This window comes from Eptatretus burgeri, chromosome 7 (assembly GCF_056783735.1).
Source record: "Eptatretus burgeri isolate ZD-2024b chromosome 7, Ebu_testis_v1, whole genome shotgun sequence".
Classification (NCBI taxonomy): Eukaryota; Metazoa; Chordata; class Myxini; order Myxiniformes; family Myxinidae; genus Eptatretus; species Eptatretus burgeri.
In genome coordinates this window covers 109,682,853-109,700,939 of record NC_140967.1, presented here as the reverse complement: position 1 = coordinate 109,700,939, position 18,087 = coordinate 109,682,853, and the positions used below count along the sequence as shown (strand labels likewise).

At 44.0% G+C, this 18,087-nt stretch overlaps 1 protein-coding gene across 1 annotated transcript in view; it reads right to left on the bottom strand.

Annotated features, from left to right (window-relative positions):
* The window catches only part of LOC147024084 (junctophilin-2-like), a 39,268-nt gene that overhangs the window by 4,641 nt on the left and 16,540 nt on the right, over positions 1 to 18,087 (bottom strand). Inside the window, exon 2 of the mRNA XM_085890275.1 lies at positions 310 to 547. Coding sequence (XP_085746401.1) covers positions 310 to 547 — 238 coding nt within the window. The remainder of the gene's footprint in view (positions 1 to 309; positions 548 to 18,087) is intronic.

The following is an 18,087-nucleotide window of genomic DNA, read 5'->3' as shown; positions in this document are numbered from 1 at the left end:
TTTACCCTGTGTACCTCACCCCATCTCTCTCCCGTCCACAGATCTCCTAATTTCTCTGTTCCCCACTGGTTTGTCCTTCCCTCTCCCACCTCTCTTATCTCCTGCTCCCCTTGTTGTACATTGTGTTTTAGCTCTCATACGAGCCTCGACTGTGTATACAAAAAACCCCCCAAAAAACCTCAGCTCACGGAAGGTTCAAAACATCAGTTTTTTTGCCAAGGTGGATCAACCACCATTTAAGGTAATTTTCATCTATTCCATTGAAAGAAGCCTTAAGTCACAAGCATATGTTGATTCAACTCGCCTTACCTGCATCCCCATAGGTCTCGGTGCCATAACCATCCTGTACGCCGGCACTCCATGTGCCTTCATACTTTGCTCCACTGGCCGGGCTACTTCGTGAACCATAACGGCCTTTCACACCATGTGTCCACTCGCCTCGGTACTCCCAACGGCCCTTCGACTCGACGCCCAGGCCGTGCCGTTTGCCTTGTGCCCAGTGGCCAGCGTAAGAGTTCCCACTGGGCCACGTGTATACGCCAGCTACCTGTTGGTCATAAGGAGTGCATTTGGACAGCACTGTTTATTTGAAGATATAACGATGTAGACAATCAAACATGTCTTCAGGCAATAAATAAGACAAGAAGATGAGATGAACAAAAATGGTACGAATCTTACAATTGAACTAGATTTCTACGGCACCATGGTTGATCATTCATATGAACAAAGGACCAGGTAAGTGAGGTGGGATGTTGTGGTGGGCTGTGGGATGGTCCGATGGCAAGGCTATTTTGTAAAGAGCCCGTTCAGGAGAACCAGTTGCGAGCAAGACGGCTAAAGCAACATATGGCATGTCGAGGACAAAAGGAAAATGAAAGTTTGAAAGAGGTCCTGTTGTTGTCTTTCCCTCTACACATAAAACTCTCTTGTGGCTTGGTGGTGTGCAAGAACAACACTCAGCTTGTGTGTCTGAGTCTTGAGCTATCTTGGTAATAAAGCAGAATCTTAAACCAACTCTTGCTTTCATATTGTTACATGGTGGCAGCGGTGATGATTCCTTTGAGGAATTTGCAACTCGATAGGAAGTAGAAGGTAACGTCGGTGAGTTAGAGTGGACTGAATGTGAATTAGGCTGCGCGGCCTCAACCTTGTTAAGACTCGTCAGATACTATCAGAGCCTCCACTACATGCTAACCTAAAAAAAGAGCCAAATAGAGGCATTATTGAGAAAAATTTCCTGATCCTTGTATGGCAATCATTGATGGTCAATATGCAAAACAGATACAATCCCATAGAGACACAGTTTAAATCTCTTGATGCCACATCATAACACGTCATTCATTCGCCATGGTTGAGACGGTGTTTTTTAATCTCGATTCATCAGTTTCATACATGCAGAACTGACAGGGAAGAGTCTGCCCTAATGTCACTGCAAAAACAAAATAACAAAAACAGCCCCAATAACAATATCAGAAAGGGCCTGGGAACAATGTTTTACTTTGGTTCAGTAACCTCAAAATGGTCTTGTTAGAGGAGTTGCTTGAGGGTTATGTAGGCCTTCTCTTAAACAACCTCCACTACTCCCCAATTATACCACCTTACAGGGTTGATACTTCATCAAATTCGTAAGTGGTACAGCGATGGCCGCATATTACGTGACACTTTCAACATGTCGTAATCCACCCCAAAATGTTCGGCACACATGCACAGAAACTCCGAGCAGCAATGGTCATCGGGAGAGGGAACATATATCATGCATGGCAGATCAGGATTGTTACCTAAAATGGTCCACAAAGCTTCGAAAAAAATTTTTTAAGCGGAAAATACTTGGAAACTTACCCGTAATGTAGGGGTGTGCCTCTGCACAACAAAAGACGTGGAGAACTTCCTGATCACCCAAAAAGGTGATATCTTGCAGCCCATAATGAAAAAAAGAAATGCAGGCCCGTGCAAAGCCTGTGGACGGGCGTATTCTAACTGATCTCCACAATCATCCCTGTCAGCGTGTGGTCTTTCGACCTTGCGGGATTACCTTGTGTGGACATGACAGGCTTTGTGATATATTTAATGGACGTCTGAAATTGGAAAGACGATGGATTGATGGATTCCCAACGTTCAGGCAGACCGCAGAGGGAGACACCGTATCTGGTTTGGTTGCTTCTCAACACAGATGGGAAGGATATAGCTGGGGCTTGTCAATGAACGGGGTTATTTTAAAAATCATGATACTTATCATTAATCATGTTTGAGTGGAGGTGGAGGGGAGGGCAAGCTGAAAACACCATAATATATGTATACATACATATATATATATATATATATATATATATATATATATATATATATATATATATATACATATATATATATATATACATATATATATATATATATATATATATATATATATATATATATATATATATATATATATATATATATATATATATATATATACATATATATATATATATATATATATATATATATATATATATATATATATATATATATATATATATATATATATACATATATATATATATATATATATATATATATATATATATATATATATATATATATATATATATATATACATATATATATATATACATATATATATATATATATATATATATATATATATATATATATATATATATATATATATATATATATATATATATATATATATATATATTGTTTGGTTCCAGGGCCACAAGAGAAATTATGAGATTTTTGCATCTCTTGGTAAAAAGGAGAAGAGTCTGTCCATGTGTGTGTGTGTTTTTTTTAGCTCGCCTGTTCGAAGAATAGAGAGCTGTAGTGATACCCCCGGCGTGAGCGTGAGCGTGAATATGTTAAAGTTTTTGGTGCAAGTTATTTAGAAGCTTGCCATTCATTTAATATGTGTACTAGGATGCTGATATTTGGCATGGAGGCTCCTTTGAGGTATGCTATTGGTGTAGTGAAGTTGAAATAAAAAAATAATTTCAAATGTTTTAAATTTTTGACCTGCTTTGAACTCAACTTTTTTGTAGCACATCAACGTTAAAGTTTTTGGTGCAAGTTATTTTTTAGAAGCTTGCCATTCATTTAAAATGTATACTAGGATGCTCATATTTGGCATGGAGGTTCCTTTTGGGTGTACTATTGGTGTAGTGAAGTTGAAATTAACAAATGATTTTAAATGTTTTAAAAATTTCAACCTAAGATGGTGTCAAAGCCACCCAATGCTCGCCTGTTTATACTAGACACTTACCATTCATTTAATATGTGTACTAGTTTATTGATTACAATATACAAATACATATATTGCTTTAAAATTATTTGGATCAGACTTCACTGCAATGCTTTATAAAAAATATTATTACACTAATCTTTTAAAAACGATAAATGTATAAACTGGCGAGTATTGGGTGGCTTTGACACCAACTCTGGTATATATCCACTACTACCACTCGCATGTACTAACAGGAAATTATGGGTATCCCAGCAACTCTCATCCACAGATTTTCTTACATGTCCGAAAGTCCAATTTACATTCGGGAAGAGAACAATTATGGTTAACCATCTTGAAATTGCTGCTCTTTTGTTTAAATTTTGAAAACTATGTGAAAAAAACTGTTTTAATTAGATTTTAATAAGAGATACAAAGAAATCATAAATTCTTTTGCTCACAACTGCAAGCTAAAAGTGCCTGTCGAGCATAACCGAGTCACTGTAAACTCAGACACAGCGCATGTGCAAAAGGCCTCGTTAGCATTCATCCATCATTTTGAAAGTCGCATATTAGGGATGTAGTCTTGTTAGCATCCATTCAGATCCAAAAATGACCTCAACTCATTTGTTGTGGGCTGTAGTGCATTCTTGATCTCCACATTGTCATCATGAAGGCCGAACAAACTGCATTCCATTTGGTGACCCCCAAAAGCTCACACTGCCTGTCCCAATCACACACTTTAATTGTCTCCAGTGTACCTTTGATGATCTCTTACCTCCGGTGTATCTGCCTGCTTTGTTAATAACTCCTCGTCGGATGTGCATGGAACCATGTACCAACATTGAATACATTAAAGCTAAGGGTAAAAGCCCCATCAACTCCTGCAGAACCTCTCAAAAGTGAAATGTTATGCACTGATGCATCCAACGCCACTGCATTGGTTGCTCCAAACGAAATTTTCTCAATACAACTTTGAGGGTCCCATTAAACTTCCCGACAAACCTGTTGTCCAGAGGGCAGCGAGGTATGGTCACGAGTTGATGTATATCCAACAGCCAGGATACCTCAAATATGCACTCTGACACAAATTGGGTACTCATGTCACTCAAGGTCTCATCCCGGATTCCCAGGCAACTATACTCATTTACGAGAGCCTCGGCCGCAGACCGTGTCATAAGGTTCTTCAACGGAACAATTCCACGCGCAAGTGGACTCTATTCCACAGCGCATATTGGACACATTGGCTGCACGTGGTGGCCCAACACTTTACAATGGCATTTCCATTTTTTGTCCACTACCTGAAGTACCTTAGTCTTTACCACTTGTACCTTCTCTACTTTGTTGTCAATCATCAACAACACTATATAACTGAACTTCCTGATTTTACTGGCCCTCCTTCAGTAACTCCTTCATCACAATTCTGCAGCAACCTGAGGCCTTCAAGAGCACCTGACCTTCCCTTTTATGATTGGTATCTGACTTATGGCAAGAGGTTGGATGCATGCACTGCTTAAAAGCAGATTTTTGCTGCATGCGAGCAATAGATGGTCATTGGTCATCTCTAATATGTGATTCAAATTCAGCATGAGGTACCTGTATCTTGGGGACTTCCAGTTTTCACCAGGCTACAGGAATTCACTTCACAACCTTTGGAGATACAAAAATCATCCTTCACCACTTCTCCCAACAGATATTTCTGCAACACTCCAGCAGCGTTTTGCATACCCAGTCAAGCACCTCCAGACATTCACTCCCTTGCTACATTGCTCATCCGATTGCTTTGATAAAACTGCATCTCAAAGTCTACCTTGCCTTTAAATAGGTCCTTCCAGTCAACGATTCGACGAATATATTATACAAGCAAAAGTCCATCTTCCAACAATCCACTGTCTTCTCATCGTTTTTCAGCACAACAAGCTTATTCTACTTTCCCCGAGTCCTAGTAATGCTATATTGAACAATGGTTGAGAGATGTCTGTGATGAGCAATCAGGAAATGATCTACAACCTTGGCGAACATGAAAAAGACTCTCAAGTGTCCACATACAAATTGAACACAACAATATTTTGGGCATGGTTCAATAAATTGTTCCTCCACAAATAAGTCACACATGTCACAAAAAGTCTGGTCAGTCTTTGACAGTTCAACCCACCTCTGCAACAAATTTCTTAACCTGATTATAAATTGCTCATGGCTTTTCTATAACTGCACGAAACTCCTGAATGTGATCCTATATCCATCCTCAGTAAAATCTTCCCACTTCAAAAGTGCTTTTTTTAACTGGGGGTAATCAACAGCTGCCACATCTGACAGCGTACAACACACATTGAGTGCTTTCCCCAGTTAAAAAGCACTGCGTGAGGTAGCCCATCCTTCCCTGCCTATCCCTAACACTTTCAGCCTCGAGTCTTTTATCCACCCTTCCAGCCTCGAGCCTGTTGTACACCCTTCCAGCTTCAAGCCAGTTGTCCACCCTTCCAGCTTTGAGCCTGTTGTCCAACCTTTCAGCCTCACGCCTGTTGTTCAGTGTTTCAGCCTCACGCCTGTTGTCCACTTGTCAGCCTCAAGCCTGTTGTCCACTCTTTCAGCCTCACTCCTGTTGTCCACCCTTCCAACCTCGAGCCTGATGTCCACCCTTCCAGCCTCGAGCCTGATGTCCACCATTCCAGCCTCGAGCCTGTTGTCCACCCTTCCAGCCACGAGCCTGTTGTCCAACCTTTCAACCTCGTGCCTGTTGTCCACTGTTTCAGCCTCATGCCTGTTGTCCAAATGTCAGCCTCAAGCCTGTTATCCACTTGTCAGCCTCGAGCCTGTTGTCCACCCTTTCAGCAGAGATGATTCTATCCACTCTTTTAGCTTCATGCCTGTTGTCCACCCTTCGAGCCTCGCACATGTTGTCCACTCTTTCAGCCTCGCTCCTGTTGTCCACTCTTTCAGCCTCGCAAATGTTGCCCACTCTTTCAGACTCGATGCTGTTGTCCACTCTTTCAGCCTCGCTCCTGTTGTCCACTCTTTCAGCCACGCAAATGTTGCCCACCCTTTCAGCCTCGAGCCTTTTGTCCACTCTTTCAGCCTCACGCCTGTTTCCACTCTTTCACCCTCGTGCCTGTTGTCCATTCTTTCAGCGTAGACACTGTCATCCACTCTTTCAGCCTCACACCTGTTATCCACCCTTTCAGCCTCATGCCAGTTGTCCACTCATTCAGCTTTGTGCCTGTTGTCCACTCTTTCAGCCTCGAGCTTGTTGACTGCTCTTTCAGCCTCACACCAGTTGTCCACTCTTTCAGCCTCACGCCTGTTGTCCCCTCTTTCAGCTTCGAGCCTGTTGTCCACTCTTTCAGCCTCGCACCTGTTGTCCACCCTTTCAGCATAGATCCTGTGTCCACTCTTTCAGCTGCACACCTGCTGTCCACTCTTTAGGCCTCACACCTGTTGTCCACTCTTTCAGCATATACCCTGTTATCTAGTCTTTCAGCCTCACGCCTGTTGTCCACTCTTTCAGCCTCACGTCTGTTGTCCACTCTTTCAGCCTCATGCCTGCCATCCACCCTTCCCACCACGTGCCTGTTGTCCACCATTTCAGCATAGACCATGTTATCGACCCTTCCAGACTCGCACCTGTTGTCCACCCTTTTAGCCTCGTGTCTGTTGTCCAACCTTTCAGCCCCATGCCTGTTGTCCACTCTTTCAGCATCGATCCTGTTGTCCACCCTTTCAGCTTCGTGCCTGTTGTCCACCCTTTCAGCCTCGCACCTGTTGTCCACTTTTTCAGCCTCGTGCCTGTTGTCCACCCTTTCTTCACAGACCATGTAATCCACTCTTTCAGCTTCGTGCCTGCTGTTCACCCTTCCAGCCTCGCACTTGTTGTCCACCCTTTCTGCAAAGACCATGTAATCCACTTTTTCAGCTTCGTGCCTGTCATCCACCCTTTCTGCATAGACCATGTAATCCACTCTTTCAGCTTCGTGCTTGTTGTCCACCCTTCCAGCCTCACACCTGTTGTCCACCCTTTCAGCATCGCATATGTTGTCCACTCTTTCATCCTCACGCCTGTTGTGCACCCTTTCAGACTCGCAAATGTTGTCAACTCTTTCAGTCTCGCGCCTGTTGTCCACTCTTTCAGTTTCACGCCTTTTATCCACCTTTTCAGCCTCATGCCTGTTGTCCACCCTTTCAGCTTCGTGCCTGTTGTCCACCCTTTCAGCCTAGCAAAGGTTGTCCACCCTTTCAGCATAGACCATGTAATCCACTCTTTCAGCTATGCACCTGTTGTCCACCCTCTTTCGCCTCGTACCTGTTGTCCACTTTTTCAGACACTTGCCTGTTGTCCAACCTTTCCACACAGACCATGTAATCCACTCTTTCAGCTTCGTGCCTGTTGTCTACCCTTCCAGCCTTGCACCTGTTATCCATCCTTCCAGCCTCGTGCCTGTTGTCCACCATATCAGTCTTGAGCCTGTTGTCCACCATTTCAGAATAGACCATGTTATCCACTCTTTCAGTCTCATGCCTTTTCCTACTCTTCAGAATAGACCCTATTATCCACTATTTCAGCCTCACACCTGTTATCCATCCTTCCAGCCTCGTGCCTGTTGTCCACCATATCAGCCTTGAGCCTGTTGTCCACCATTACAGAATAGACCATGTTATCCACTCTTTCAGCTTCATGCCTGTTGTCCACCCTTCCAACCTCGCACCTGTTGTCCACCCTTCCAGCCTCGCTCCTGTTACCCACTCTTTCAGCATCACCCTGTTGTCCACCGTTTTAGCTTTGCGCCTGTTGTCCAATCTTTCAGCCTTGTGCCTGTTGTCCACTCTTTTAGCCTCATGCCTGTTGTCCACTCTTTCAGCGTCATCCCTCTTGTCCACCCTTTCAGCTTTGCACATATTGTCCACGCTTTCAGCCTCGCACCTGTTGTCCACCCTTTCAGCCCCATGCCTGTTGTCCACTCTTTCAGCATTAATCCTGTTGTCCACCCTTTCAGCTTCGTGCCTGTTGTCCACCCTTTCAGCCTCGCACCTGTTGTCCACTTTTTCAGCCTTGCACCTGTTGTCCACTTTTTCAGCCTCGTGCCTGTTGTCCACCCTTTCTACACAGACCACGTAATGCACCCTTACAGCCTCGCACCTGTTGTCCACCCTTTCAGCTTCGCATCTGTTGTCCACTCATTCATCCTCATGCCTGTTGTCCACCCTTTCAGACTCACAAATGTTGTCCACCCTTTTAGCCTAATGCCTGCTGTCCACGCTTTCAGCCCCATGCCTGTTGTCCACTCTTTCAGCATCGATGCTGTTATCCACCCTATCAGCTTCGTGCATGTTGTCCACCCTTTGAGCCTCGAACCTGTTGTCCACCCTTTCAGCTTCGCATCTGTTGTCCACTCTTTCAGCTACCTGCCTTTTTTCCACCCTTTCAGCCTCAAGCCTGTTGTCCACCCTTTCAGCATAGACCATGTTATCAACTTTTTCAGCTACATGCCTGTTGTCCACCCTTCCGGCCTAACACCTGTTGTCCACCATTTGAGCCTCGAGCTTGTTGTCTACAATTTCAGCCTCGAGCCTGTTGTCCACCATTTCAGCCTCGAGCCTGCTGTCCACCATTTCAGCATAGACCATGTTATCCACTCTTTCAGCTTCACACCTGTTGTCCACCCTTTCAGCCTCACGCCTGTTGTCCACACTTTCAACATCGACCTTGTTGTCCACTCTTTCAGTCTTGCGCCTTTTCCTACTCTTCAGCATAGACCCTGTTATCCACTCTTTCAGCCTCACCCCTGTTGTCCACTCTTTCAGCTTCACACCCATGATCCATCCTTCCAGCCTCGTGCCTGTTGTCCACCATATCAGCCTTGAGCCTGTTGTCCACCATTTCAGAATAGACCATGTTATCCACTCTTTCAGCTTCATGTCTGTTGTACACCCTTCCAACCTCACACCTGTTGTCCACCCTTCCAGCCTCGTTCCTGTTACCAACTCTTTCAGCATCAACCCTGTTGTCCACCCTTTCAGCCTTGTGCCTGTTGTCCAGTCTTTCAGACTCATGCCTGTTGTCCACTCTTTCAACATCATCCCTGTTGTCCACCCTTTCAGCCTCGCACCTGTTGTCCACTCTTTCAGCCTCGCAAATGTTATCCACCCTTTCAGCCTCTTGCCTGTTATCCACCCTTTCAGCCTCACACCTGTTGTCCACCCTTCCAGCCTCGCAAATTTTGTCCATTCTTTCAGTCTCACACCTTTTCCACTCTTCAGCATCGACCCAATTATCCACTCTTTCAGCCTCACACCTGTTATCCGCCCTTCCAGCCTCGTGCCCATTGTCCACCATTTCACGATAGACCATGTTATCCACTCTTTCAGCTTCACGCCTGTTGTCCACCCTTCCAACCTCGCACCTGTTGTCCACTCTTTCAGCATCAACCCTGTTGTCCACTGTTTTAGCTTTGCACCTGTTGTCCACCCTTTTAGCCTTGTGCCTGTTGTCCACTCTTTCAGCCTCATGCCTGTTGTCCACTCTTTCAACATCATCCCTCTTGTCCACCCTTTCAGCTTTGCGCCTATTGCCCACCCTTTCAGCCTCGCACCTGTTGTCCACTTTTTCAGCCTCGTGCCTGTTGTCCACCCTTTAGGACAGACCATGCAATTCACTCTTTCAGCTTCACGCCTGTTGTCTACCCTTCCAGCCTCGCACCTGTTGTCCACCATTTCAGAATAGACCATGTTATCCACTCTTTCAGCTTCATGCCTGTTGTCTACCCTTCCAGCCTCGCACCTGTTGTGCAGCATTTCAGCCTCATGCCTGTTGTCCACCCTTCCAGCCTCGCACCTGTTGTCCACCCTTTCAGCCTCGTGCCTGTTGTCCACCCTTTCAGCCTCACACCTGTTGTCCACCCTTTCAGTCTCATGCCTTTTCCCACTCTTCAGCACCGACCCTATTATCCATCCTTTCAGCCTCACACCTGTTATCCGCCCTTCCAGCCTCGTACCTGTTGTCCACCATTTCAGCCTTGAGCCTGTTGTCCACCATTTCACCATAGACCATGTTATCCACTCTTTCAGCTTCACGCCTGTTGTCCACCCTTCCAACCTCGCACCTGTTGTCCAACCTTTCGGCCTCGCTCCTATTACAAACTGTTTCAGCATCAACCCTGTTGTCCACCCTATAAGCTTTGCGCCTGTTGTCCACCCTTTCAGCCTTGTGCCTGTTCTCCACTCTTTCAGCCTCGCGCCTGTTATCCACTCTTTCAGCATCAACCCTCTTGTCCACCCTTTCAGCTTTGCGCCTGTTGTCCACCCTTTCAGCCTCGCACCTGTTGTCCACTTTTTCAGCCTTGTGCCTGTTGTCCACCCTTTCAGCACAGACCATGTAATCCACTCCCTCAGCTTTGCGCCTGTTGTCCACCCTTCCAGCTTCGCATCTGTTGTCCAGCATTTTAGCCTCGTGCCTGTTGTCCACCCTTTCAGTACAGACCATGTAATCCACCCTTTCAGCCCGCGCCTGTTATCCACTCTTTCAGCCTCATACCTGTTATCCACCCTTTCAGCATAGACCCTGTTAGCCACTCTTTCAGCCTCACGCCTGTTATCCACCCTTTCAGCCTCGCGCCTGTTATCCACTCATTTAGCCTCGCGCCTGTTATCCACCCTTTCAGCATAGACCCTGTTAGCCACTCTTTCAGCCTCGCATCTAGTATTCACCCTTTCAGCCTCACGCCTGTTATCCACTCTTTCAGCTTCGCAAATGTTATCCTCCCTTTCATCCTCTTGCCTGTTATCCACCCTTTCAGCCTCACACCTCTTATCCACCCTTTCAGCCTCGCGCCTGTTATCCACTCTTTCAGCCTCGCAAATGTTATCCTCCCTTTCATCCTCTTTCCTGTTATCCACCCTTTCAGCCTCACACCTCTTATCCACCCTTTCAGCCTCACACCTCTTATCCACCCTTTCAGCCTCGCGCCTGTTATCCACTCTTTCACCCTCGAAAATGATATCCTCCCTTTCAGCCTCACACCTGTTATCCACCCTTTCAGCCTCACACCTGTTATCCACCCTTTCAGCCTCACACCTGTTATCCACCCTTTCAGCCTCGCGCCTGTTGTCCACTCTTTCAGCCTCGCAAATGTTATCCACTCTTTCAGCCTCACGCCTGTTATCCACCCTTTCAGCATAGACCCTGTTATCCACTCTTTCAGCCTCTCGCCTGTTGTCCTCTCTTTCAGCATCAAGCCTTTTTGTTTCCATTTTGGCCTCGAGGTTTTTATCCCCCCCCCCCTCCTGACTTTGAGCGTTTTAGCCTTCTCTTCAGCTAAAAGCATTTTTATTTTCAGCCTCAAGCTTTTCATTATCCCTCTTTAATCGTTTTTTTCGATATTCATTTCGAAGAGACTTTGCTCCCTCTCCAGAGCCTGATATTCAACGAGCAACTACTGCTGTTCCTTTCCCTTTGGCTGTAAATTTCTTACAATATTGAATCTACTTCTCCATCCTCAAATCAGCAGATACTTCCATTATTGGGCTGTAATCACAACTTCACCAAACACTCATAACAGCATACGTACTGCTGTTTCTTCATTTCTCAAAAGTGTTGATCACTTGCTCCACCTTCCGTAAACCATCCCACAAACCACAGCACAGCTCGTCACCGTTGGCGACCAGCTCAAGACACGGCTCATCTCAACGCAACGGCGTGGACCAACCATGGTTCAGGTCAAGATGGCTTCACAGCAACCTTCACGAGAATGCTGTTCTCATCCTCACCTCCTCTTCTTAAGAACAATTTAACCCACAGAAGACTCTCAGCCTTCCAGAAACGTGTGCCAAACCCTTGTCCCACAGAGGAGAGATGAAGGAGTATACGCCGCAACAGGCCTCTCGCCCCATATGATTTTGCCGGTTTAAGATCGAACCCGCAAGGTTCTTTACTCGATCCACATTGGGAGACAGGTGAACTTCATCCTTAAGTTTATTTTGAAGTAAAACAAGTAGCACACTCGACTCAGCAAGTGGCATGCTCAGTACACAACAAAGGAACTTTTTACTAGTTGTTCTTCTTATCCCTCTATCTCCACCACCCAAGGTGAAGGAGGTTATGTTTTCAACCCTCTCTGTCTGTTTGTCTGTCTGCCTGTGTACAGGATATTTCAAAAGTTGCGGACAGATCTGGATGAAATTTAATGGACAAGTTGGGTGCGTGACAAGGACAAGCTGATTAGAATTTTGTGAAGATCCGGATCCAGATCCGACTACTAGAATTTTTGAAGTGGTTCTTCACCATTGAGAGATAGGGCCAAAAACGATAAAGTTTTGTTTAGCATGATATTTCAAAAATGTATTGGACCCGGTATGTTGTCGTGGATCAGGCATTACGTGGCGGAGGTAGCGCTCAACCAAGTGCCCTTCTAGTTACTCTGTTTTCCTATTTATATACCCACAGAGAAAGAACATTGACAAATGTCAACCCTTTGACAAACTGCTTGAAGTTTCTAGATTACTGTGCTATATCCGAAGTAACCAGAAATCTCTCAAACCCTTGTGGTCTATTTGCACAGATTAAACTCTAACTCCAATACTATAACTTGCTACCTTGTTTTTCAACACAACTGGTGATGCAAGACATTTCACCATTCTGTTTTTAATTAATATGTAAAAATATCAAAAAACATGTTTTCACTTTGTCATTACGGAGTATTTTGGGTAGGTCAGTGATGAAAAATTTAGATTTAATCCATTTTCAATTCAGGCTGTAACAACAGACTAGAAGGGCACTCGGTAGAGCGCATACCTCCGCCACGTAATACCTGATCCACGAGAACATATCGGGCCCAAAATATTTTTGAAATATCATGCCATACATAGTGTAGTTGATAGTAGAAAAATCGTGCAAATTATGATACAAGCATCAAATTTGGCATTTCTGTTCTGCAGGGCTTTCTGATCAAATCTACCCAATTGGCCATTTGAAAATCCAAGATGGCGGCCATTTTTCAAGATGGCCACCAAGTTAGCCTTCCGAAGTTGACTTTTTGCTTAGAAGTATATGTAGTTGTCCGATTTGCATGATCTAAGTGTGGATTCCTATGTTTTCAAGCCTGCAGGAGTGGATTTTCCTGTTTTTAAAGCCCCCTGACACACTTTTTCTAATTTTGCACATTTGTTTATGATTTTCATATGTTTGCATGACTTAACATGTATGTAGTAGTAGCTACTTATGCATGGGGTGTAGGGGTGTAGGGTTAGAGGTAGTACCTTTGTTTCAGCAGTCAGCCACATCCCTTGGATGAACTACTGGCACTGGTCCTCATCACTGCCCCAACTCTCATCTATGGCTCCAAGAAGTTGCTAGTGCATGGCATCGGCCACACCCTGGTAAACCGCGTTGGCTCGTGGGCTAAACTAAATGAGGGTAGCACACAGAAGGTCTCTGCGTGTGATAGTGCTGTGGCCATTCCCTATAAGGGCCCAAAAAAGCAGGGTAACCCCTCCCCAAGGTAGAACAAACCACAACCATAATTTTTTGGTTTATTGGGATGTCTGAAGTAGAAAATGGATGGTTGTGAAAAAATATATTTGGGATAGCATGTATTTTGGTCATGATTTGTGTTAGTCGTCTCCAATAATTTGGCGAATGTTGCGAAATCACGAAAATGACGGTTAAACCTGCAATTTTCAACCGATTTGCACAAATAAGGTGTCATTTTGTAGTAAATCTGAAAGGGCAGTACATAATTAGGTTGTGACAGTATTGTTTTGCCTAAAAAAATATAAGAGTGTGTATGTGTCAAATCCAATTCTGAGGAACATGTTTTAAGTCCCTGTTATTTTACCATTCCTTCTTTGTTTTTTGTAGGGCAGAGAAACTTTCATCATTGAATGCAGTACAAGAAAAGCATAATGGATGGTGAACCTCCCGATAAGAAACCTCGTTTGAACACTAAACAATGTATAATGTGCTTCAAATCCCTGACAAAAGGAGGTACTGTTGTCAAGAATCCAACCCAAGATGGCTTTAGGACTATCATGAATGTATGTAAGAAATGCAAAAATGATGTCTATGAATTATTTTCACCCTTAGAAGACCAAATTCTCTCCAGCGAGATTCATGTGAGCTTCCACAAACTTTGCCGCACAAAATATACAAGTTCCTCTAACAATTACATGTCTGAAGGATGCCACAGGTCCATCTACAAGCAGTCCCTCATTGCGGAAAAGCAGTAGATCACATTCCTCCAATTTCAATATCCATACTCAATGTTTTGTTTGTGGCAAAGGAGACAAGAAATCAGAAAAATTGACTCCAATTACAACTGGAAGTGGCAAATCCACCAGACAGAGAGTTCTGGAAGCATCCGCCAAACGAAATGATGAAGAGATTCATACTCGAATGCTTACACATTCAGACCTCTTTGCCTTTGATGCAAAGTATCATCGGAGTTGTTATGGACATTATGTCAGTGATCGCAACACTGAAGCAGCATGTTCGAAGGCAGCCACATCTGACAAAGAACAGACTTGTCACAAGAAAGCATTTAATTCCACGTTGTTCAGAATGAGCTTGAGAAATCAGTGCTATCCCAAAAATTGACCGTGACAAGCCTCTCTCTCCTGAAAGAAAAGTATGTCCAAGCATTGGTTGACATAGGGGTGACTGATGCACAACAATATTCGTCCTGGAAGTTAAAGACAAAGCTAAAAAATTATTATGGAAACAGACTAATCTTCGTGCAACGCCGTGGACAATCAGACTTGGTCTGTTCAGACAACATGACAATTGGTGATGCATTCCAACAAGCATCACACATGGAAACTGATGAATACATTGAGTTTTCTGATTTACATTCAGCAAAAGATCAGCTTGATGAATATCAGATCTTGCATATGGCAGCAGCAATCCTGAGAAGCCATATGAGTAATATAACTGACAGTGACAACTACATATCTAGTTTTGATCTGGAGCTAGAGGAGTTTGAAAAATTTGTGCCATGATTATCTGTATGATTTTTCATCATGGTGTGTGAGCAAACAAGCATTTGACTCTGTATATTGCTTTGCCAATGGTGACTCTCAAACTTGGGAGCTGAAGATCATTGCTGTATGCCAAAATATCATTGCTCAGAGTCGGCGAATACGGACACCAATAGGTCTTGGTTTAGGAATCTCTGTGCATTATTTGTTTGGGAGTAAGAAACTGGTTGATCATCTTCATGACTTGGGCTACTCTGTGTCCTACGATGAAGTATGGAGGTTTCTTACGTCAGTTGCACTTGACAAAAAAGGGACAGACATGTACATTCCTAGTGGACTTCAAAGTGTGAATGACCTTGTTATGGTGGATGCTGCCATTGATAATTTTGAGGAAAATGAAGAGACCCTTGGCGGCAAATCCACAACCCATGCTATTGCTGCAGTCCTGTACAAGCGCTGCCCGATATATGCTTCAAAATGTCAAGTTAAACGAGTCAAGGAAAAGTCACTCTCTTCTGCCGATGCACTAACACTTGATGATGACATATGGAGGTAACAATATGTAATTCATCCATAAGCATCCAGAAGAGTGTTGCTGGGGGTGCTACATTTACATCATTTTGCTTGGTTATTATAACAATAGAGTGACATAATCTTAGAATGTGTTAGTGCAATGCTTTTCTTAATGCTATTTAACCAAGTAGTGTAAGGTGTTGGTTTGCTCTACTAATGTATTTATCATTTCATGTAGTAATGAATGTAATGCTTTCCTCACATCTAGTGATCTTGTAGAATATGGTGGTGGGTTGCATGCTTGGCTTTACTGTTTTTAGGTATGTAAAACCTGCACGCAGACCTGAGCCATCAGAGGCCCACGTAACAGTTACCGATGTTCGCCAGAATGCGGACAGTTACAGAGAAGCAAATCAGAAAGACCTCCTATGGCAACTAGCTCGTCTACAGGAACGAGATGCAGAACAGTCAATAACAGCCTGGACTGGGTTTAACTCCATCATCTGTGAGAAGACCATGCCAGTGACGACTGTTAGATACATGCCCTTCCTAAGAGCTCCTCCATCAGACCTCTCAACCATTTACACTATCATATGCAAACTCGTTGATGTATCTAAACATATTGGACAAAATCACATCTTGGTAACTGCTGATATGGCTATATATAGCAAGGCACAGGAGATCCTATGGAACAAACCAGCATATTTAGATGGAAAGGTGACGATGCGTGTTGGTGGGATGCATACAACAATGGCTTTACTTGCTAGTTTCGGCAAACTGTTCGGTGATGGTGGTCTTATGGCTTTACTAACCGAGTCATCTGTGTATGCTGAGGCAACAGCAAGACAAATGTTGCAGGGTACACAAGTATCACGTGGCATACGGGGCATCAAAATTGTGCATGAGGCACTCTTCAGAACTTTCTTCAGTTCAATGGTTATGTGATTAGAACAATCTGGTCGATCGCTTCGCAATACTGACAATGAAGAGAAGTTCTTTGATCTACAACATGCATGTGGTGTCAAAGACAATGCAATTGTCAATTACAATTGATATTGCCAGAGAACTGATGAACAGTCAGTTGCCAGAGGTTGCAGAAGTTATTGCAGAATTCTTAGCTGTTGGTAGAGAAGAATCAGCTACATTCACATATTGGGCTGATTTTATGGCGGGTGCTCAAGTCTTGTTGCGTCTACTCAGAGCAGAGAAGGAAGGCTTGAGGGAACTTCATTTAAATGCGATGTGTGAAGCAATTGTTTGGTTTAGGGCTGCAGGCAGGCACAATTATGCAAAGTATGTCCTGACGTATGTGGCAGATATGAAACGTCTTGAGGTGAAACATCCAGATGTCTATCGGCATATGTGTGAAGGTGGCCTAGTCGTCAGAAGGTCTGACAAGTACTGATTTAATGCTGTCAGCACCGACCAAGCACTAGAGCAAACAATTAACCAAGAAGGCAAAAGTGAAGGTGACGTTATTGGCCTTACACTTCGGAAGGGAGTGATGACCTGTTGGTTGATGACCAGACATATCAGAAGTGAATATGCCAATGCCTTTCAAGTGCTATGCCATGACAAGACGGAGAGAAAGAGAACACAGGAAGAACTGGGAAAGAGCCGGAAAGCAAGGGATGAATCTGATGTGCAGAATGTGGTTAATGTGATTACCAACAGTCAGAACCCATTTGATATAGAGACTGTGCCTTCAGAACTGGTAAACATCATCACAGGTCAGGTTGCGTCCCCAGAACTAGCCAAGTCTCACTGGATTTCTTGACGAGGGTCGTCAAAAGCACACAGAGTTCATGGAAAAGAGGCTGGCACCAGTATCTAAGTCTGTTTCATTCTGGGATCCAGAAACACGAAAGAAGATTGTGACCTTTGCGGACATGAAGAAGTCCATTAACATAGATAAGGACACCAAGAAGTTGATTGATTCAGAAGTGTTATTTAGAAGGTTTCTGGCTGTGTCAAAACAGCGAAATGTGAACATGGAAACAGTCTTACAGCATGAGCTTGCAGTCATCCCACCTGCCTTGTTCTATGATGATGGCAACATGAGGAAGTGTGTTAAAGCAGATCTAGCCAGTAAACTGGAGTCAACAACAGAGGAAATCCTTGAGCATCCACCATTTGATGGTCAAGGGATTTACATATAGGATGGGATGGCACTTCTCCAATGGATACATGAAACACAGTTCAACACTTTCAGGGATATTGCACAGCTTATCTTACGCAAAATTGTTGCCCTGCTCAATAATTCATGGAACATCAAGTCTGTAGTCCTTGTGTTTGATCGTTATGATGTCCCCCATTCTGTCAAATATCAAGAAAGACAACGCAGAGGTGGCACTTCTGCAGTTGCAAGTCATGTAATTGCTCCAGACAGA